Source organism: Lissotriton helveticus, chromosome 1_1, assembly GCF_964261635.1.
Source record: "Lissotriton helveticus chromosome 1_1, aLisHel1.1, whole genome shotgun sequence".
In the NCBI taxonomy this organism is placed as follows: Eukaryota; Metazoa; Chordata; class Amphibia; order Caudata; family Salamandridae; genus Lissotriton; species Lissotriton helveticus.
This window is the reverse complement of record NC_136057.1, coordinates 916,717,509-916,740,379: the sequence shown is the minus strand read 5'-3', so window position 1 is coordinate 916,740,379 and position 22,871 is coordinate 916,717,509. Positions and strand designations below refer to the sequence as shown.

Below are 22,871 nucleotides of genomic sequence, written 5' to 3'. Positions count from 1 at the left end.
TTGAGAGTATTTTCCTTATTGTCGAGTGTACTATCTAGTAAGAACTTTCATCCCATTTTTTAAGGCACCGTAAGAAGGGGTTGTTTGGAGTACTGAGAGATCAGCAATTCAGACTCTTAATGCAGCCCCTGAATGGTATTGGTTCACTTTTATTGATTCTTTAATGTTATGATTTTTAAATGTGTTTCTTCGTTGAATTCGTTTTTTCCCTAGAGCTTTCATATCCTGTGCCACGTATGACAGAGAATTATGATAACTTACTTTATAGGTGATGAATATTGTTCTAAAATGTAGATTCAGGCCATTGGAAACCCATTAAGAGATTAAACCTTGGAAATCTGAATACTCGAGCTGATCATGCTAACATACTTCCTGTTAAATAATGCACCCTACTTGTAAAAACAAGTTTATTTATATTTCTATGAGTTTGAAACATTTTAGTAAATAATTAAGGATTAATATCTGTAATTCTGTAGTATTTGCCTTATGTTATTGTATAAGCCCAGTCTGGCAAAGACCTCCATCTCTTCTCTGTTGGTTTATTATCACCATCATAATGTACACACATGGAGAAAGTTCACATAAAATCAATAAGAATCCTTAAAACCTTATTAAAATCATTGAATCATTACTTATGTAACAACTCGAAAAATCATCATCAGTCATAGTGTTCTACAGTATGGCCAGAGCCATTGACCTAAATTGAGTTCCAGTTGGTTTATCTGTTCATGGGTCTCTACAGGTAGCTTAAAAAGCAAAAACCTTTTTCTTCGATGGTATGAGAGCATCACCTTGGATGGAATAAAAAAGGTTTCATAATCAAGAAAAAAACATAATTTCTTTTGACTAAAATCTGGGAAAACTGATGGGGCATTTATGATGCAGTTTTAGTACATACAGCAAATCAATGACTTCAGCGGATCCACCCCTCAGATCCTGTTTCTCTGGCAATTGATCTAAAGCAAGTGTTAGTGAAATAGCTGAGGACGGTGGAGTGCAAGTGGTGATGCTGAACAAGCATTCACATAGCCAATCGGTCTAGTTATGCAGTACAATATCCTTGGTGCAACAACATCAACTGTTGCATCGCTAAACACTTATGAGGTCCCAAAGAAGAGACCTATTGGCTATGCCAATGCTTGTTTTTGATAGTAGGTCTAATTTGAGCCGGTGTTTTCCTGCACTCCCCACCGCATTTAATAGTCAATACCGGCGCTTATAGTGCGAACTAGACCCAAATGTTTTGGAGTGCTTTTTATAAGCATCATTTCAAGATATATTAAAACGCATTATAACACGCACAAGTAAAACTCATTTCTGATATATTTATTATTTATAAGCTGCGATGTTATTGTGCGCAATGTTTTACATGCTCTTTGGCTTTTATAACGCACAAGTAAAACACATTTCTGATATAGCTTTTATTTATAGACTGCGATACTGTTATTGTGCGTGCCGTTTAATATACTTTTTGCATTTTGTAACCTACAGTGCTTAATTTGAGCTGGTGGTTTCTGGGACACACCAAGGCACTTAATTATTAATACCGACGCTTATAGAGCAAACCTAACCTATGATAAGTTCTGTATATATAAGGTGCCAGAAATGGTTATAACACTTTTTTTTAATTACAACTTAAAACCTTGCTGCGCAACATTCACAATACTATACAACACATATTAAAAACGTCAACAAAGCCCGTAGCTCTGTCAAAACACTTATAACGCCCCAAAGGCGAGACCTATTGGCTATGCCAATGCTTGTTATCTATGGTGTTAATAGAAAAGCAATGATCCTGTTGCCTTCCCGCTTCAGCTGACCAAGACTGGACTCAAATTCTCCTCTTTTAAGAGGCAATTGGCAGCTATTACAGCTTAAGTGAACAGTCGGTCACAAAAATTGTTTTTCGCTATCCCAGTTGTAAATTATTTATTTCCTCCCATTCAGGAATCTTTACCTTCTTGTTAAACCAATGTGGTGTTACCTTAATTTATGTCTTCCACCTTTGAGCCAATACATACAGATTTTTTGCAGCATTACTTTTGGAACACATCATTTTCAATTGTGATTACGTCTGTCTGTAAGATCAGTGACATTCAGACTTTCCCTCCATTCATCTTGCATTGGGTTACATTCAGTTAAGGTAGCAATAAGCGTTCTTCTTTTTATTCCTCCTGAAAGTGGTGTATGAGTATACATGAATTCTTCTCATTGTCATTGGATTTTAAGAATCCCTTACCACCAGCGGCAGAAAGATCTTTGCACACTTGAGTGATTAGGAGAGTTCCAAAATTCTGTTTAGACAAAACAAAAGACAGCATGAAATCGTTAAGTTGTTTAAAAGTGTTCCTTTAAGTATGGAATACTACCCATTCAAACCGTCTATTTCTAGATGGATTGTTCTATGCATCATGCTAGCTTACTGAATCTTGTAAGTAGGAGCTCTTTCAACAAGCGATAAAGCATCAGTGGCATGATGACATTGCAGGACCACAACTTGTAGGTCTGTTCACTTTCACTAAATCCTTATGCGTGGAATAAGATGCCAAAGTAATCGAGCGCTTATTCGGGCTTTCTTGAGGAATTTGTTTGGATAGATTGCTTACTGCTAATCTTATCTCATTCTTACTGTCAATCCATGGTCTTTCAAGCCGCAGTAAGATTTTGGGATGAGTTTTTTTTCCATTGTAATGTCATTAGTGAAGATCCTAGGATGCAGAAGGGAACCCTGATTTCTTGTAATCCTAGGTGTGCGTCGTAGTAATCTTCATTGAAGTCAAAACAAACATCTACCTGCCCTTGCTTACATCTCCTTGGTTCTCAGCAGTGAACCTTTCAACGGTGTCATACAGTGTACTGTCGAAAGAACCGGGTCTCTGAAGCAAGCTGCAGTATAAGGCAAAATAAGAAATGAGAAAGCTGCTGGCTCCTTTTGAAAGAGTTATGTCTTTGTTTTTAGTTTTCTATGATTGCTGCCTATCTGGCTGCATTTTTCTTCATTATTTACATGTTTATGGTAGATAAGTTAGGGTAATGTTACAAGGCTGTTTTTCGTAAGTTACTGTTAATTAGGCATTATATTTTTAAAAAGACAATCCAAATTTGGTAGCTCTAGCCTTCGTTAGGCAGCTTTTAAAATACATTTGTTTACCCATTTAATTTTATGGTTCCTGTGAATGGTAAAATGCAGAACTGAGTGAATTTTTCATGATGCCCGCTTAATCTCCTAATCTCCGTCATTTCACGTTACACTTATTCCGCAAAATTCCTAAAATGATTCCATTTCGCCTGGTCACATAATTAAAGACTGCAGAAATCCTATCGTGGGTGACTCGGACCAATTAAAATTACCGAAACGCGAGTAACTAATTGCAGCACCTATGTGTTCTTTGTGTGCTGTTTTTAGTGTGAAATGCATCCTCTCACCCAACAGGGGCGTGAGGCATATTTCACACTAAAGCATTTTCATTTTGCGCTATCTTGTGTAATTTTTCTCAAATCTGGCGTAATTGTGCAAATATGAAATTATTCAAATCTCACCCACTACCAGTAAAAAGTTTTTAAGGTCCTGCACTGTGATGCAACCGTTATGTTTGACTTCTGTGAAAATCCTTTTGATGCAGAAACTTTTTTATTTTAGTTTTCACTTTTTATCACGTCGGGCAAAGTCAGTTTTGTTTAAATGTGCATTTGACTGAGGTATTGGCCATCTTGCCACTTTATAGTATTATATGTACACATCTAAATGTGTCCAATATTTGTTTGGAGTATCAAAGTATTTCTTTTGCATGTAACTGATGATGACCTTTGTAACTAAGAATGTAATTCTACCAGGAGATCATGATTGTGGTGTGACTGTCAACCGAAGTCTTTCCGTCCAGGAGGCAGCAGCATATTTAATAGTAAGTACTGAAGGGTATAAACAGATGAGGTGGGAGGGGATTTCTATGATTTTTTTCTGTTAGCTGATTTGCATTTCGTAAAATTGTCCTTAAAAATGCTATTCATTTTGTGTGTGTTTTAACAGTTTCCTCTGATTGTACACCTCAGATTGATATAGATTTTTTTGTTATTGATACACATGGAATGTAAAAATGTGTCTTTTATACTTTTGGAAAACTGAAGGACGATTGTATAGATTTATACATGTATTTCACTTTGGGCTTTTGTTAAAAGTCGGAGGGTATACTGAAAAGGTTTTCATGTTGGCTTGCAGTAGCAGGTCTTTGCCAGAACAAATATACGAAAGAACATGATAACCCAAAACTTCCAGTACGGTTTTAAGTGTGTGTGTATGTGTGTGAACAATGTCCATTACAAATCTCAAGTTAGCTTTATTTGACTCTTTCATATAGTACTGTCATCTGACCAGGAACACACATTTGTTATAGATCAATTAACATACGTCATAGACAACTATTGGTTCTTTCAGCATGAAAATCATAAAAGAAATTGTGCAATACCAACGTATATTTATGTTGCAATCCTATATTTCTGAACTAGACAAATGATTGAATTATTTAAGTATAAGGTTATCAGATATGATCAGCGATGACTTAACTTGTGTGTGTTTAAGGGTTAGGAGGAAATGCTCCACTCCATCCTCCCTAATATAATTCTACAAACACATAGAAATGGAGCTTCATAAGTACTATCGCTGAAAAAAGGAAGGGAAAACCCACAGGTGTTTTAATACTGCCCTCACCCACAGAAATCTGTGGCATGCTTCATCATTCGGCTGCTGACACACCTGTGTGATAAGCCTCTTGGCCAGCATTAAGATGAGACTCGCGAAGCAGCACAATACTTTTGCTTTCTTGTGGAGGCGGGAGAGCCCTAAAAGGCAGGTCTCAGGGGTCTCCCAAGAAGGGCGCTCAGAGATATGTAAGGCCCTGTAGAACCTCCATCCAAAATTCCACAAAGGAGGGGGAAGGACAAAAACATGTGCATAAAACCGGCATCCATGCCATGACATATGGGACACTCCGATGGGCAATCTGGGTACATGTACTATATCACCCGAGGTTTGAGAGAGGCCCTATGTAGAACAACAATCTGTATAGTTTTTAGTCGAATATTTCGGGGAAACGCGCCTGGGATATTCAAGAATCTACAACCATTCCCTGTCAGTAAATTCTCTAGACACTTCTGCCTCCCATCTCTGACAAAGCATCAACAAGGAAACTCCCAAATGAAGGCGTAGACCTCGATACAACCACCGAACCAGGTGACTACCGTGTCTCATTATGTGCAAAGCCTGTAACAATCGAAAGGTTGGAGGCCCCCTCTGATCCACTAACCAGTATTTATGCACATATTGTATAACCGCAGCATGCGCAAAGAACAGTGTTGGGGGGGGGGGGGGCGAATAGGTCTGTATAAATTCTTCATGAGGCATTAAGTTTCCATCTAAAAATAGGTCCCCTACAGTTGCAGCACCAGACTCCATTCAACCGTGTAATCTAGTGGCAGACAGTATTCCCCGCAACATGGGTAAGCTGCACATGGGCATACGGTGCCGGTGCTCCAGCATATTTCATCGCCAGTTTCCAATAATGGAGTGCAACATGTAAAAGAAATGGAGGGTCTTTCACTCGAGTTGCTCCAGGGCATAATTCCCTGAATTCCGTTGATGGTTCTGTGGCATACAAGCATACACCAGGTGAAATTGTAAATTAAAGATGGACTACATGAGTGAAACCCTACCAGTGAACGGTGTAAGAACGTACATGTAGGTGTAGTACTTAAAAGTGATAGTGTGGAGGGTTTATAAGAAATTAGTAGGAAAAAGCTGTGGCAATGCTGTTACATCCACGAAGAAGGAAATTATGCCCACTTATGAATAATGATTTGAGTTCTCTCAGAGGCAAGGCTTAGGCTGAATAGATCAGTGTGTGAATACATCACCAAATAACAAAATTTTCTAAAAAAAAACCTGTGCAGATTAAGTTAGAAAGGGATGGTGCATAATTACAGGTCTGTTCTGAAAAGAATTTGACAGTGATTATTCTCCCACATGCAGATAACAATCAGTTGCAACTTTAATGCAGTTGGTTGCTATCAAATAGTGCAAAGGGAACTGCTGATGCAATGAATGGGACCCCAAAATTAATTCCAGAACTGGACAAAAACAATTTCAGCAGAGTATAAATAATACAGAAAAATAATTTATGCTCATTAAGCTGGAGCAGAGTATAGAGGGATATCAACTTAGAAAAACATACGCTTGTGAAAAAAACTGTCAGGAACATTTGAATATATATATCTATATCTATATCTATATATCTATATCTATATCTATATCTCTATCTCCATCCATCCATCCGCAAAGCCAAACAATTGGAGAGCCTCACTCTGCGTGCTTGACAAAGTTCTTTTTGGCACCTGCTGAAAATAAAACGGAAGCTCCCTTGATGACAGAGTTCATGAGCCTTCATGATGCCAGACGCGTTTCAGGGAAAGTCTCCTTTTATCAATGGCAGGCATGTGGGGAACTTGGAGGACAAACATATCTTTGCACTTCCTGCGTAGTTTTAAAGTATTTGCACAGTGGGTGTGGCTTAAGTGCATTCTGGTTGTAGAAGTCCATATTTAATCTTAAGTAGGCGCCTTCACTAAATGTTCCTCCGTAATTTAACAACTTTACTAGAATCATTGGTAACTTGCCGCTTTTACGTTCAGCCTTCTGTTTCAGTGTCAAAAAGTTACACGCAGCTCCAAAGCGCCACTCACTTTCATCGGTGCTCGGGACTTGCATAGATAGCAATGGGGCTCTCCGTGACCGTGGCAGGCCACAAATATATCCATTCGCAAAGCCAAACAATTGGAGAGCCTCACTCTGAAACAGAAGGCTGAACGTAAAAGCGGCAAGTTACCAATGATTCTACTAAAGTTGTTAAATAATGGAGGAACATTTCGTGAAGGCGCTTACTTAAGATTAAATATGGACTTCTACAACCAGAATGCACTTAAGCCACACCCACTGTGCAAATACTTTAAAACTACGCAGGAAGTGCAAAGATATGTTTGCCCTCCAAGTTCCCCACATGCCTGCCATTGATAAAAGGAGACTTTCCCTGAAACGCGTCCGGCATCATGAAGGCTCATGAACTCTGTCATCACGGGAGCTGCCGTTTTATTTTCAGCAGGTGCCAATAAAGAAGTTTGCAAGCACGCAGAGTGAGACTCTCCAATTGTTTGGCTTTGCGAATGGATATATATATATCTATCTATCTATCTATCTCTGGGTAGTTCCCAAGTTTAGGTGGAAGGTAGCTCCTGTATACAGCACCCTCAACACTAGCGACACTCAGTGCTAACCACGCCGAGATAGAAATGGACAGTCTTTTGCCGTTTCTACAGCAAAGTCTTTAAGCATAGGATTAGCACAGTGCTATCCACGCCGAGCTGTAAAATGACAAAAGCCATTTACCACTCCAGGCACAATATTATAGCTTTGGATTGGTAAAATACCATCCAAGCCAACCTGAAATGAATAAAAGCAACCCCTGACAAGTGTTTCGCTGTCATTACAGCTCTTCAGAGAGGTTTAGCTTTGTCCAGACACAAGGGAGCACCCAGTATAAATCAAAACAATTCCATTGCAGGCATAGAGTGACGCATAAATTATGCAAAAAAGGCGAGAACTCTGGATAGTTCCCAAGTTTAGGTGGAAGGCAGCTCCTGTATAGAGCACCAGCGACACTCTAAATTTGCTCACCTCAAATGTTTTTAAGCATAGGATTAGCACAGTGCTATCCACGCCGAGCTGTAAAATGACAAAAGCCATTTACCACTCCAGGCACAATATTACAGCTTTGGAGTGGTAATTTTACATATGTGGATAGCACTGGGCTAATCCTATGCTTAAAGACTTTGCTCGCTCTAAAGGTGGGAGGGTTTAGGGGAGTGCGCCCAACAGCACACAAAGCATTTTCCTTGCGGGAGCTAGCCAGGGGCACCATGTGTTTGTAAGTTAATTTCAAACATATGGTGTCAACCTCGCTCCAGCAAGGGAATGGAACGCGTGCACGTTTTTGGCTGAAAAGCCGAAGCCATCACTAAAGGTCTTTTTGCCTATGCAGCGCATGCGCCCTGCTAGGCGAGACCAAAAAAAAGGCCATGCCCCGGGTGATGGTGTCCCGGGGCCGTAATCGGTATCTGGAGGGGGCCTCGTGGCCCCCTTCCAGTCTTAAATTTTTTATTTTTTTTAAGGGTCAGGCCCTGAGGGATGGTGTTCCCAGGGCTCTAAAAATACTAAAAGAGGGGGGACCTCTTGGCGCACTGCTGGTGGGGCAATGAGGTCCTCTCTTGTCCTGAGGACCTCATGACACAAGTGGAGCAGCAGTGCGCCACGAGTCGCGTTTGCAGAGTCATGTAAAAAAGGGGCGTGACCTATGAGCACTCTCCGCAATCTAGCTGTATGAAGCTTACTAGAGATAAGAGGAGGGCTAATTGGCCCCCAGGGACCCTAAGGAGGAAATGGGACTTCATCCTCCAACCAAGAGTGTGCCAGGATGCGTTTTTGCAGCATGGTGGAGGAAGGGTGCATGGCCTGTGTCCACCTCTCAGCAGTCACTCTTTGTGAGGCTTACTGGAGGCAAGAGGTAGGCTAGTTGGACCGTAAAGCACCCCCAGCAGGGAAGGGGACTTTAATCCCCATCCAAAAGCGCGCCATGGAGCGCCTTTGCAGTGTGGTGGGCAAAGGGGGCGGGGCCAGCTACGAGAACTTGGCAATCCTGCTGTGTGTGGGACTTACTAGAGGTAATAGGAGGGGTAGTTGGCCCCCAAAGATGTCCTCCAGTAAATTCCACACAGTGGGATTGCTAAAACCTCTAAGGAGGCCATGCCACCCTTTCGCCACCACTCTGTAAAAGCGCCTCCTGGCAAGCTACGGGATGGGGGCTGAAGTCCAATTTACTCCTGATGGACTTTGGGGGCCAAGAAGCCCTCCTGTACCTCCTGTAAGTCCTACGCAGCGGTATTCGTGAGCGCTGGTCAGAGGCCCAGCACCCTTTCTCCACCACTCTGCAAACACGACTACTAGTTAAAGAAGTGTTTGCAATGTAATAGGTTTCGCATTTGCGAAAGTTTGAGATATTGGTGTTGTAAATGTTTTTTACTAATGTTTTTTGGAGTGGAGTGGATGTACATTGTGTGTAGTGGAATTATGTAGTATGTTGTGATGTGAAATTATGTGGCTAGAAAGTATGTGGTATTTAGTGTATAGGAATTATGTAGAGTGGGATTGTGTTATGGAGAGTAATATGTGGTATGGTAGTCTGTGTTGTGGAGTTGCAACCTCAAGTTTAGTCTTCCTCGTTTCCATAGACACTCAACTATTAACTCAGTGAGACAAAAAAAGAAAGAATCACTGAGGAACACTAGTGAACCTAGTCGGAGGTATGAGCAGGGTTACTGGAATTATGCAACTGTTTGGCTGCACAGACTTTCGCACAATTATACATTTTCTGCATTAGCCACATAATTAATCATCTGCTCTCTAATCTGCAGATTTAAACAAAGAAAGCCTTGTTTCTAGCTCAAACGTTATGAAAAATGCAGCAAGAAGCATTACAGCGTGGTGGCAGGCCCTTTGCAAACCTAGAATGGTCACCTGTTACTTATTGCTAAATGTGGGTGTTAAATTGGTAGTAATGGTGTGCAAGCCACTCTTGCTTCCTTCTGCGCCTCTTTCTGGATTTCTGTTGCTGCTTTCTGCACATTTCTTTCTTTTTTTTTTTTTCTGCAAATCTCTTCTTCTTTCTGCAAATCTCTTCTACTTTCTGCATGTCTGTTGCCTCTTTCTGCACCTCATTTGCTTCTTTATGTATCCCTCTTGCCTCTTTCTGCACCCTTCTTCCCTCTTTCTGCACATCTCTTGCCTTTTTCTGTACCCCACTTACGTCTTTCTGCACCCTTTTGTCTCTTTCTGCACCTGTTTCCTTCTTTCTGCACTTCTTTTGTTTCTTTCTGCACCTGTCTTGCTTCTTTCTGCACCCATCTTGCCTCTCTTAACCCCTCTTCCCGCACTTCTGTTGCCTATTTCTGCACTTCTGTTGCCTATTTCTGCACTTCTGTTGCCTATTTCTGCACTTCTGTTGCCTATTTCTGCACTTCTGTTGCCTATTTCTGCACGTATGTTGCCTATTTCTGCACGTATGTTGCTTCTTTCTACCCTTCTGATGCTTCTGTCTGCACCTCACTTGCCTCTGTCTGCACCTCACTTGCCTCTGTCTGCACCTCACTTGCCTCTGTCTGCACCTCACTTGCCTCTGTCTGCACCTCACTTGCCTCTGTCTGCACCTCACTTGCCTCTGTCTGCACCTCACTTGCCTCTGTCTGCACCTCACTTGCCTCTGTCTGCACCTCACTTGCCTCTGTCTGCACCTCACTTGCCTCTGTCTGCACCTCACTTGCCTCTGTCTGCACCTCACTTGCCTCTGTCTGCACCTCACTTGCCTCTGTCTGCACCTCACTTGCCTCTGTCTGCACCTCACTTGCCTCTGTCTGCACCTCACTTGCCTCTGTCTGCACCTCACTTGCCTCTGTCTGCACCTCACTTGCCTCTGTCTGCACCTCACTTGCCTCTGTCTGCACCTCACTTGCCTCTGTCTGCACCTCACTTGCCTCTGTCTGCACCTCACTTGCCTCTGTCTGCACCTCACTTGCCTCTGTCTGCACCTCACTTGCCTCTGTCTGCACCTCACTTGCCTCTGTCTGCACCTCACTTGCCTCTGTCTGCACCTCACTTGCCTCTGTCTGCACCTCACTTGCCTCTGTCTGCACCTCACTTGCCTCTGTCTGCACCTCACTTGCCTCTGTCTGCACCTCACTTGCCTCTGTCTGCACCTCACTTGCCTCTGTCTGCACCTCACTTGCCTCTGTCTGCACCTCACTTGCCTCTGTCTGCACCTCACTTGCCTCTGTCTGCACCTCACTTGCCTCTGTCTGCACCTCACTTGCCTCTGTCTGCACCTCACTTGCCTCTGTCTGCAGTTCTCTTGCCTCTGTCTGTACTTCACTTGCCTCTGCACCTCTCTTGCCTCTTTATGCACCGCTCTTGCCTCTTTGTGCACCGCTCTTGCCTCTTTGTGCACCGCTCTTGCCTCTTTGTGCACCGCTCTTGCCTCTTTGTGCACCGCTCTTGCCTCTTTGTGCACCGCTCTTGCCTCTTTGTGCACCGCTCTTGCCTCTTTGTGCACCGCTCTTCCTCTTTGTGCACCGCTCTTCCTCTTTGTGCACCGCTCTTCCTCTTTGTGCACCGCTCTTCCTCTTTGTGCACCACTCTTCCTCTTTGTGCACCACTCTTCCTCTTTGTGCACCACTCTTCCTCTTTGTGCACCACTCTTCCTCTTTGTGCACCACTTTGTGCACCACTCTTCCTCTTTGTGCACCACTCTTCCTCTTTGTGCACCACTTTGTGCACCACTCTTCCTCTTTGTGCACCACTCTTCCTCTTTGTGCACCACTCTTCCTCTTTGTGCACCACTCTTCCTCTTTGTGCACCCCTCTTCCTCTTTGTGCACCCCTCTTTGTGCACCCCTCTTCCTCTTTGTGCACCCCTCTTTGTGCACCCCTCTTGCCTCTTTGTGCACCACTCTTGCCTCTTTCAGCACCTTTGTTTCTTCTCTTCCTGCACCACTCCTGCCTCTTACTGTATGCCTCTTGCCTCTTTGTGCACCTCTCCTACCCCTTTCTGCACCCCTCTTGCCTTTTTTCCACCTCTGTTGGTTCTTTCTGCACCTCTTTTTCTTAGTTCTGCACTTCACTTGCCTCCTTCTGCACCTCACTTGTCTCTTTTTTCACCCCTGTTGGTTCTTTTGCACTGCTTTTGCTGCTTTCTGCGCCTCTTTTGCAAAGTTATGCATCCCTCTTGCAAATTTCTGCTCCCCGTTTACCTGTTTCTGCATCTCACTTGCCTCTTTCTACACTTCTCTAGCTTCTTTCACACCTCTGTTGCTTCTTTCTGCACGTCTCTTGCCTCTTTCAACACCTCTTGCCTCTTTCAACGCCTCTTGCCTCTTTCAACGCCTCTTGCCTCTTTCAACGCCTCTTGCCTCTTTCAACGCCTCTTGCCTCTTTCAACGCCTCTTGCCTCTTTCAACGCCTCTTGCCTCTTTCAACGCCTCTTGCCTCTTTCAACGCCTCTTGCCTCTTTCAACGCCTCTTGCCTCTTTCAACGCCTCTTGCCTCTTTCAACGCCTCTTGCCTCTTTCAACGCCTCTTGCCTCTTTCAACGCCTCTTGCCTCTTTCAATGCCTCTTGCCTCTTTCAACGCCTCTTGCCTCTTTCAACGCCTCTTGCCTCTTTCAACGCCTCTTGCCTCTTTCAACGCCTCTTGCCTCTTTCAACGCCTCTTGCCTCTTTCAACGCCTCTTGCCTCTTTCAACGCCTCTTGCCTCTTTCAACGCCTCTTTCAACACCTCTTGCCTCTTTCTACGCCTCTTGCCTCTTTCAACGCCTCTTTCAACACCTCTTGCCTCTTTCAACACCTCTTGCCTCTTTCAACGCCTCTTTCAACACCTCTTGCCTCTTTCAACGCCTCTTTCAACACCTCTTGCCTCTTTCAACGCCTCTTTCAACACCTCTTGCCTCTTTCAACGCCTCTTTCAACACCTCTTGCCTCTTTCAACGCCTCTTGCCTCTTTCAGCGCCTCTTGCCTCTTTCAACACCTCTTGCCTCTTTCAACGCCTCTTGCCTCTTTCAACGCCTCTTGCCTCTTTCAACGCCTCTTGCCTCTTTCAACGCCTCTTGCCTCTTTCAACGCCTCTTGCCTCTTTCAACGCCTCTTGCCTCTTTCAACGCCTCTTGCCTCTTTCAACGCCTCTTGCCTCTTTCAACGCCTCTTGCCTCTTTCAACGCCTCTTGCCTCTTTCAACGCCTCTTGCCTCTTTCAACGCCTCTTTCAACGCCTCTTTCAACACCTCTTGCCTCTTTCAACGCCTCTTGCCTCTTTCAACGCCTCTTTCAACACCTCTTGCCTCTTTCAACACCTCTTGCCTCTTTCAACGCCTCTTTCAACACCTCTTGCCTCTTTCAACGCCTCTTTCAACACCTCTTGCCTCTTTCAACGCCTCTTTCAACGCCTCTTGCCTCTTTCAACGCCTCTTGCCTCTTTCAGCGCCTCTTGCCTCTTTCAGCGCCTCTTGCCTCTTTCAGCGCCTCTTGCCTCTTTCAGCGCCTCTTGCCTCTTTCAGCGCCTCTTGCCTCTTTCAGCGCCTCTTGCCTCTTTCAGCGCCTCTTGCCTCTTTCAGCGCCTCTTGCCTCTTTCAGCGCCTCTTGCCTCTTTCAGCGCCTCTTTCAGCTCCTCTTTCAGCTCCTCTTTCAGCTCCTCTTTCAGCTCCTCTTTCAGCTCCTCTTTCAGCTCCTCTTTCAGCGCCTCTTTCAGCTCCTCTTTCAGCTCCTCTTTCAGCTCCTCTTGCCTCTTTCAGCGCCTCTTGCCTCTTTCAGCTCCTCTTTCAGCTCCTCTTGCCTCTTTCAGCTCCTCTTTCAGCTCCTCTTGCCTCTTTCAGCTCCTCTTTCAGCTCCTCTTGCCTCTTTCAGCGCCTCTTTCAGCGCCTCTTGCCTCTTTCAGCGCCTCTTTCAGCTCCTCTTGCCTTTTTCAGCTCCTCTTTCAGCGCCTCTTGCCTCTTTCAGCGCCTCTTGCCTCTTTCAGCTCCTCTTTCAGCTCCTCTTGCCTCTTTCAGCTCCTCTTTCAGCTCCTCTTGCCTCTTTCAGCGCCTCTTTCAGCGCCTCTTGCCTCTTTCAACGCCTCTTGCCTCTTTCAACGCCTCTTGCCTCTTTCAACGCCTCTTGCCTCTTTCAACGCCTCTTGCCTCTTTCAACGCCTCTTGCCTCTTTCAACGCCTCTTTCAACACCTCTTGCCTCTTTCTACGCCTCTTGCCTCTTTCAACGCCTCTTTCAACACCTCTTGCCTCTTTCAACACCTCTTGCCTCTTTCAACGCCTCTTTCAACACCTCTTGCCTCTTTCAACGCCTCTTTCAACACCTCTTGCCTCTTTCAACGCCTCTTTCAACACCTCTTGCCTCTTTCAACGCCTCTTTCAACACCTCTTGCCTCTTTCAACGCCTCTTGCCTCTTTCAGCGCCTCTTGCCTCTTTCAACACCTCTTGCCTCTTTCAACGCCTCTTGCCTCTTTCAACGCCTCTTGCCTCTTTCAACGCCTCTTGCCTCTTTCAACGCCTCTTGCCTCTTTCAACGCCTCTTGCCTCTTTCAACGCCTCTTGCCTCTTTCAACGCCTCTTGCCTCTTTCAACGCCTCTTGCCTCTTTCAACGCCTCTTGCCTCTTTCAACGCCTCTTGCCTCTTTCAACGCCTCTTTCAACGCCTCTTTCAACGCCTCTTGCCTCTTTCAACGCCTCTTGCCTCTTTCAACGCCTCTTTCAACACCTCTTGCCTCTTTCAACACCTCTTGCCTCTTTCAACGCCTCTTTCAACACCTCTTGCCTCTTTCAACGCCTCTTTCAACACCTCTTGCCTCTTTCAACGCCTCTTTCAACGCCTCTTGCCTCTTTCAACGCCTCTTGCCTCTTTCAGCGCCTCTTGCCTCTTTCAGCGCCTCTTGCCTCTTTCAGCGCCTCTTGCCTCTTTCAGCGCCTCTTGCCTCTTTCAGCGCCTCTTGCCTCTTTCAGCGCCTCTTGCCTCTTTCAGCGCCTCTTGCCTCTTTCAGCGCCTCTTGCCTCTTTCAGCGCCTCTTGCCTCTTTCAGCGCCTCTTGCCTCTTTCAGCGCCTCTTGCCTCTTTCAGCGCCTCTTGCCTCTTTCAGCGCCTCTTGCCTCTTTCAGCGCCTCTTTCAGCTCCTCTTTCAGCTCCTCTTTCAGCTCCTCTTTCAGCTCCTCTTTCAGCTCCTCTTTCAGCTCCTCTTTCAGCGCCTCTTTCAGCTCCTCTTTCAGCTCCTCTTTCAGCTCCTCTTGCCTCTTTCAGCGCCTCTTGCCTCTTTCAGCTCCTCTTTCAGCTCCTCTTGCCTCTTTCAGCTCCTCTTTCAGCTCCTCTTGCCTCTTTCAGCTCCTCTTTCAGCTCCTCTTGCCTCTTTCAGCGCCTCTTTCAGCGCCTCTTGCCTCTTTCAGCGCCTCTTTCAGCTCCTCTTGCCTTTTTCAGCTCCTCTTTCAGCGCCTCTTGCCTCTTTCAGCGCCTCTTGCCTCTTTCAGCTCCTCTTTCAGCTCCTCTTGCCTCTTTCAGCTCCTCTTTCAGCTCCTCTTGCCTCTTTCAGCGCCTCTTTCAGCTCCTCTTGCCTCTTTCAGCTCCTCTTTCAGCTCCTCTTGCCTCTTTCAGCGCCTCTTTCAGCGCCTCTTTCAGCGCCTCTTTCAGCGCCTCTTTCAGCGCCTCTTTCAGCGCCTCTTTCAGCGCCTCTTTCAGCGCCTCTTTCAGCGCCTCTTTCAGCGCCTCTTTCAGCGCCTCTTTCAGCGCCTCTTTCAGCGCCTCTTTCAGCGCCTCTTTCAGCGCCTCTTTCAGCGCCTCTTTCAGCGCCTCTTTCAGCGCCTCTTTCAGCGCCTCTTTCAGCGCCTCTTTCAGCGCCTCTTTCAGCTCCTCTTTCAGCGCCTCTTTCAGCGCCTCTTTCAGCGCCTCTTGCCTCTTTCAGCGCCTCTTGCCTCTTTCAGCGCCTCTTGCCTCTTTCAGCGCCTCTTGCCTCTTTCAGCGCCTCTTGCCTCTTTCAGCGCCTCTTGCCTCTTTCAGCGCCTCTTGCCTCTTTCAGCGCCTCTTGCCTCTTTCAGCGCCTCTTGCCTCTTTCAGCGCCTCTTGCCTCTTTCAGCGCCTCTTGCCTCTTTCAGCGCCTCTTGCCTCTTTCAGCGCCTCTTGCCTCTTTCAGCGCCTCTTGCCTCTTTCAGCGCCTCTTGCCTCTTTCAGCGCCTCTTTCAGCTCCTCTTGCCTCTTTCAGCTCCTCTTTCAGCTCCTCTTGCCTCTTTCAGCTCCTCTTTCAGCTCCTCTTGCCTCTTTCAGCTCCTCTTTCAGCTCCTCTTGCCTCTTTCAGCGCCGCCTCTTTCAGCTCCTCTTGCCTCTTTCAGCTCCTCTTTCAGCTCCTCTTGCCTCTTTCAGCGCCTCTTTCAGCGCCTCTTTCAGCGCCGCCTCTTTCAGCTCCTCTTTCAGCTCCTCTTTCAGCTCCTCTTGCCTCTTTCAGCGCCTCTTTCAGCTCCTCTTGCCTCTTTCAGCGCCTCTTTCAGCTCCTCTTGCCTCTTTCAGCGCCTCTTTCAGCTCCTCTTGCCTCTTTCAGCGCCTCTTTCAGCTCCTCTTGCCTCTTTCAGCGCCTCTTTCAGCTCCTCTTGCCTCTTTCAGCGCCTCTTTCAGCTCCTCTTGCCTCTTTCAGCTCCTCTTGCCTCTTTCAGCGCCTCTTTCAGCTCCTCTTGCCTCTTTCAGCTCCTCTTTCAGCGCCTCTTTCAGCGCCTCTTTCAGCGCCTCTTTCAGCTCCTCTTTCAGCTCCTCTTTCAGCGCCTCTTTCAGCTCCTCTTTCAGCTCCTCTTGCCTCTTTCAGCGCCTCTTTCAGCTCCTCTTGCCTCTTTCAGCGCCTCTTTCAGCTCCTCTTGCCTCTTTCAGCTCCTCTTGCCTCTTTCAGCTCCTCTTTCAGCTCCTCTTGCCTCTTTCAGCTCCTCTTTCAGCTCCTCTTGCCTCTTTCAGCGCCTCTTTCAGCTCCTCTTGCCTCTTTCAGCTCCTCTTTCAGCTCCTCTTGCCTCTTTCAGCTCCTCTTTCAGCTCCTCTTGCCTCTTTCAGCTCCTCTTTCAGCTCCTCTTGCCTCTTTCAGCTCCTCTTTCAGCTCCTCTTGCCTCTTTCAGCTCCTCTTTCAGCTCCTCTTGCCTCTTTCAGCGCCGCCTCTTTCAGCTCCTCTTGCCTCTTTCAGCTCCTCTTTCAGCTCCTCTTGCCTCTTTCAGCGCCTCTTTCAGCGCCTCTTTCAGCGCCGCCTCTTTCAGCTCCTCTTTCAGCTCCTCTTTCAGCTCCTCTTGCCTCTTTCAGCGCCTCTTTCAGCTCCTCTTGCCTCTTTCAGCGCCTCTTTCAGCTCCTCTTGCCTCTTTCAGCGCCTCTTTCAGCTCCTCTTGCCTCTTTCAGCGCCTCTTTCAGCTCCTCTTGCCTCTTTCAGCGCCTCTTTCAGCTCCTCTTGCCTCTTTCAGCTCCTCTTGCCTCTTTCAGCGCCTCTTTCAGCTCCTCTTGCCTCTTTCAGCTCCTCTTTCAGCGCCTCTTTCAGCGCCTCTTTCAGCGCCTCTTTCAGCTCCTCTTTCAGCTCCTCTTTCAGCGCCTCTTTCAGCTCCTCTTTCAGCTCCTCTTGCCTCTTTCAGCGCCTCTTTCAGCTCCTCTTGCCTCTTTCAGCGCCTCTTTCAGCTCCTCTTGCCTCTTTCAGCTCCTCTTGCCTCTTTCAGCTCCTCTTTCAGCTCCTCTTGCCTCTTTCAGCTCCTCTTTCAGCTCCTCTTGCCTCTTTCAGCGCCTCTTTCAGCTCCTCTTGCCTCTTTCAGCTCCTCTTTCAGCTCCTCTTGCCTCTTTCAGCTCCTCTTTCAGCTCCTCTTGCCTCTTTCAGCTCCTCTTTCAGCTCCTCTTGCCTCTTTCAGCGCCTCTTTCAGCGCCTCTTTCAGCGCCTCTTTCAGCGCCTCTTTCAGCGCCTCTTTCAGCGCCTCTTTCAGCGCCTCTTTCAGCGCCTCTTTCAGCGCCTCTTTCAGCGCCTCTTTCAGCGCCTCTTTCAGCGCCTCTTTCAGCGCCTCTTTCAGCGCCTCTTTCAGCGCCTCTTTCAGCTCCTCTTTCAGCTCCTCTTGCCTCTTTCAGCGCCTCTTGCCTCTTTCAGCGCCTCTTTCAGCTCCTCTTGCCTCTTTCAGCGCCTCTTTCAGCTCCTCTTGCCTCTTTCAGCGCCTCTTTCAGCTCCTCTTGCCTCTTTCAGCTCCTCTTGCCTCTTTCAGCTCCTCTTGCCTCTTTCAGCTCCTCTTGCCTCTTTCAGCTCCTCTTTCAGCTCCTCTTTCAGCTCCTCTTTCAGCTCCTCTTTCAGCTCCTCTTTCAGCTCCTCTTTCAGCTCCTCTTTCAGCTCCTCTTTCAGCGCCTCTTGCCTCTTTCAGCGCCTCTTGCCTCTTTCAGCGCCTCTTGCCTCTTTCAGCGCCTCTTGCCTCTTTCAGCGCCTCTTGCCTCTTTCAGCGCCTCTTGCCTCTTTCAGCGCCTCTTGCCTCTTTCAGCTCCTCTTTCAGCGCCTCTTGCCTCTTTCAGCGCCTCTTGCCTCTTTCAGCTCCTCTTTCAGCTCCTCTTTCAGCGCCTCTTGCCTCTTTCAGCGCCTCTTGCCTCTTTCAGCTCCTCTTTCAGCGCCTCTTGCCTCTTTCAGCGCCTCTTTCAGCGCCTCTTGCCTCTTTCAGCGCCTCTTTCAGCGCCTCTTGCCTCTTTCAGCGCCTCTTTCAGCGCCTCTTGCCTCTTTCAGCGCCTCTTTCAGCGCCTCTTGCCTCTTTCAGCGCCTCTTTCAGCGCCTCTTTCAGCTCCTCTTTCAGCTCCGCCTCTTTCAGCGCCTCTTTCAGCTCCTCTTTCAGCTCCGCCTCTTTCAGCTCCTCTTGCCTCTTTCAGCGCCTCTTTCAGCTCCTCTTGCCTCTTTCAGCGCCTCTTTCAGCTCCTCTTGCCTCTTTCAGCGCCTCTTTCAGCTCCTCTTGCCTCTTTCAGCTCCTCTTGCCTCTTTCAGCTCCTCTTTCAGCTCCTCTTGCCTCTTTCAGCTCCTCTTTCAGCTCCTCTTTCAGCTCCTCTTTCAGCTCCTCTTTCAGCTCCTCTTGCCTCTTTCAGCGCCTCTTTCAGCTCCTCTTGCCTCTTTCAGCTCCTCTTGCCTCTTTCAGCTCCTCTTGCCTCTTTCAGCTCCTCTTTCAGCTCCTCTTTCAGCTCCTCTTTCAGCTCCTCTTTCAGCTCCTCTTTCAGCTCCTCTTTCAGCTCCTCTTTCAGCTCCTCTTTCAGCTCCTCTTTCAGCTCCTCTTTCAGCTCCTCTTTCAGCTCCTCTTTCAGCGCCTCTTGCCTCTTTCAGCGCCTCTTGCCTCTTTCAGCGCCTCTTGCCTCTTTCAGCGCCTCTTGCCTCTTTCAGCTCCTCTTTCAGCTCCTCTTTCAGCGCCTCTTGCCTCTTTCAGCGCCTCTTGCCTCTTTCAGCGCCTCTTGCCTCTTTCAGCGCCTCTTTCAGCGCCTCTTGCCTCTTTCAGCGCCTCTTTCAGCGCCTCTTGCCTCTTTCAGCGCCTCTTTCAGCGCCTCTTGCCTCTTTCAGCGCCTCTTTCAGCGCCTCTTTCAGCGCCTCTTTCAGCGCCTCTTTCAGCGCCTCTTGCCTCTTTCAGCGCCTCTTTCAGCGCCTCTTTCAGCGCCTCTTGCCTCTTTCAGCGCCTCTTTCAGCGCCTCTTTCAGCGCCTCTTTCAGCGCCTCTTTCAGCGCCTCTTTCAGCGCCTCTTGCCTCTTTCAGCGCCTCTTTCAGCGCCTCTTTCAGCGCCTCTTGCCTCTTTCAGCGCCTCTTTCAGCGCCTCTTTCAGCGCCTCTTTCAGCGCCTCTTTCAGCGCCTCTTTCAGCTCCTCTTTCAGCTCCTCTTTCAGCGCCTCTTTCAGCTCCTCTTTCAGCTCCTCTTTCAGCTCCTCTTTCAGCTCCTCTTTCAGCGCCTCTTTCAGCGCCTCTTTCAGCGCCTCTTTCAGCGCCTCTTTCAGCGCCTCTTTCAGCTCCTCTTTCAGCGCCTCTTTCAGCTCCTCTTGCCTCTTTCAGCTCCTCTTTCAGCTCCTCTTTCAGCTCCTCTTGCCTCTTTCAGCGCCTCTTGCCTCTTTCAGCGCCTCTTGCCTCTTTCAGCGCCTCTTGCCTCTTTCAGCGCCTCTTGCCTCTTTCAGCGCCTCTTGCCTCTTTCAGCGCCTCTTGCCTCTTTCAGCGCCTCTTGCCTCTTTCAGCGCCTCTTGCCTCTTTCAGCGCCTCTTGCCTCTTTCAGCGCCTCTTGCCTCTTTCAGCGCCTCTTGCCTCTTTCAGCGCCTCTTGCCTCTTTCAGCGCCTCTTGCCTCTTTCAGCGCCTCTTGCCTCTTTCAGCTCCTCTTTCAGCTCCTCTTTCAGCGCCTCTTGCCTCTTTCAGCGCCTCTTGCCTCTTTCAGCTCCTCTTTCAGCTCCTCTTTCAGCGCCTCTTGCCTCTTTCAGCGCCTCTTGCCTCTTTCAGCGCCTCTTGCCTCTTTCAGCGCCTCTTTCAGCGCCTCTTGCCTCTTTCAGCGCCTCTTGCCTCTTTCAGCGCCTCTTTCAGCGCCTCTTTCAGCGCCTCTTGCCTCTTTCAGCGCCTCTTTCAGCGCCTCTTTCAGCGCCTCTTGCCTCTTTCAGCGCCTCTTTCAGCGCCTCTTTCAGCGCCTCTTTCAGCGCCTCTTTCAGCTCCTCTTTCAGCTCCTCTTTCAGCGCCTCTTTCAGCTCCTCTTGCCTCTTTCAGCTCCTCTTTCAGCGCCTCTTTCAGCTCCTCTTTCAGCTCCTCTTTCAGCGCCTCTTGCCTCTTTCAGCGCCTCTTGCCTCTTTCAGCGCCTCTTGCCTCTTTCAGCGCCTCTTGCCTCTTTCAGCGCCTCTTGCCTCTTTCAGCTCCTCTTTCAGCTCCTCTTGCCTCTTTCAGCGCCTCTTTCAGCGCCTCTTGCCTCTTTCAGCGCCTCTTGCCTCTTTCAGCTCCTCTTTCAGCTCCTCTTGCCTCTTTCAGCGCCTCTTTCAGCGCCTCTTTCAGCTCCGCCTCTTTCAGCGCCTCTTTCAGCTCCTCTTGCCTCTTTCAGCTCCTCTTGCCTCTTTCAGCGCCTCTTTCAGCTCCTCTTGCCTCTTTCAGCGCCTCTTTCAGCTCCTCTTGCCTCTTTCAGCGCCTCTTTCAGCTCCTCTTGCCTCTTTCAGCGCCTCTTTCAGCTCCTCTTGCCTCTTTCAGCTCCTCTTTCAGCTCCTCTTGCCTCTTTCAGCTCCTCTTTCAGCTCCTCTTGCCTCTTTCCGCTCCTCTTTCAGCTCCTCTTGCCTCTTTCAGCTCCTCTTTCAGCTCCTCTTTCAGCTCCTCTTTCAGCTCCTCTTTCAGCTCCTCTTTCAGCGCCTCTTTCAGCGCCTCTTTCAGCGCCTCTTTCAGCGCCTCTTTCAGCGCCTCTTGCCTCTTTCAGCGCCTCTTGCCTCTTTCAGCGCCTCTTGCCTCTTTCAGCGCCTCTTGCCTCTTTCAGCGCCTCTTGCCTCTTTCAGCGCCTCTTGCCTCTTTCAGCGCCTCTTGCCTCTTTCAGCGCCTCTTTCAGCGCCTCTTTCAGCGCCTCTTGCCTCTTTCAGCGCCTCTTTCAGCGCCTCTTGCCTCTTTCAGCGCCTCTTTCAGCGCCTCTTTCAGCGCCTCTTTCAGCGCCTCTTTCAGCGCCTCTTTCAGCGCCTCTTTCAGCGCCTCTTTCAGCGCCTCTTTCAGCGCCTCTTTCAGCGCCTCTTTCAGCGCCTCTTTCAGCGCCTCTTTCAGCGCCTCTTGCCTCTTTCAGCTCCTCTTGCCTCTTTCAGCTCCTCTTGCCTCTTTCAGCTCCTCTTGCCTCTTTCAGCTCCTCTTGCCTCTTTCAGCTCCTCTTGCCTCTTTCAGCTCCTCTTGCCTCTTTCAGCTCCTCTTTCAGCTCCTCTTTCAGCTCCTCTTTCAGCTCCTCTTTCAGCTCCTCTTTCAGCTCCTCTTTCAGCTCCTCTTTCAGCTCCTCTTTCAGCTCCTCTTTCAGCGCCTCTTTCAGCGCCTCTTTCAGCGCCTCTTGCCTCTTTCAGCGCCTCTTGCCTCTTTCAGCGCCTCTTGCCTCTTTCAGCGCCTCTTGCCTCTTTCAGCGCCTCTTGCCTCTTTCAGCGCCTCTTGCCTCTTTCAGCGCCTCTGTTGCTTATTTCTGCACTTTTCCTTCCTCCTTCTGCACCTGTCTTGCTTCTTGTGGAAGAGGTGTGGTGCAGCGTCCAGGGTGCCTATCTCTGAACCACTGGGTTCACGGTTTGATCTCCGGCGGCAGGTTCACCCAGCACCGTGTGACTCTGGGCAATAGCTTGCTTAATCTTCCTGACGGCCCCCAGCACCGGGATACCTCCGTCGGAGGTAGCTGTGCGCTTTACAAATGTTGGCATTTGCCACATCCCTTCTGCACCTTTCTTGCCTGTTTCTGCATCTCACTTGCCTTTTTCTGCACTTTTCTTGCTTCTTTCTTGAGTTTGAGTTTGAAGGGTTTTGTATAGCGCTCGTACACCTGGCGGTTTCTTGGCGCTGACTGGCAACTGCTACTCGGAAAGCAAGAATGTGCAGGAATGTAACCGATCAAGATGGAAAGGCTTGGGTGAAGAGGAAGGTCTTGAGGTCTCTGCGGAACATAGGGTACTGGGTGCAGGTTCTTAGAGAGGATGGAAGAGAATTCCAAAAAGCTGGGCCCGCGGTCGCAAACTTGGAACCCCCCCACTTCTTCCGTTTGAAGCGGGGGACCACGAGGAGATGGTGGGAGGAAGATCGAAGATCTCTTGATGGGATGTAGTTTTGAATGGCTGAATTAATGAAGGAAGGGGCAGAGCCTGTCCGGGCTTTAAAGATGGTGCAGCCGAGCTTGAATAAGGCACGCTGCCGGACAGGGAGCCAATGCAGGGAAAGAAGGAGGGGGGTTACATGGTGAGGTTTTGATAGGTTAAAAACCAGCCGTGCGGCTTGGTTTTGAACCAGTTGAAGACGCCTCATGAGATAGTCGGGCATGCCATGATAGATGGCATTGCCATAATCTAGGCGAGATGTTACCATGGCCAGAAGTATTAGCTTGAGCGCGTCGGGGGAAAAGAATCGTGAGACTCTACGTATTGTCCTGAGGGAAAGGAAGGCTGAGGATACCACGGCGGAGACTTGAGAGTGTAGGGAGAGTTGATTGTTAATCTTGAACCCAAGAGTTTTGACGGAGGATACAGGGATGGGTGGGGAGCCTAAAGAAGGGGGCCAAAAAGAAGGGGACCAGG

At 48.2% G+C, this 22,871-nt stretch overlaps 1 protein-coding gene across 2 annotated transcripts in view; it reads left to right on the top strand.

Annotated features, from left to right (window-relative positions):
- The window catches only part of LEMD3 (LEM domain containing 3), a 212,046-nt gene that overhangs the window by 47,309 nt on the left and 141,866 nt on the right, over positions 1 to 22,871 (top strand). Inside the window, exon 4 of one of the 2 annotated variants that reach the window (XM_078676332.1) lies at positions 3,838 to 3,902. In XM_078676332.1, coding sequence (XP_078532458.1) covers positions 3,838 to 3,902 — 65 coding nt within the window. Of the gene's footprint in view, positions 1 to 3,834; positions 3,903 to 22,871 lie in introns of both variants that reach the window. The other variant, XM_078676325.1, reaches the window with a different exon arrangement.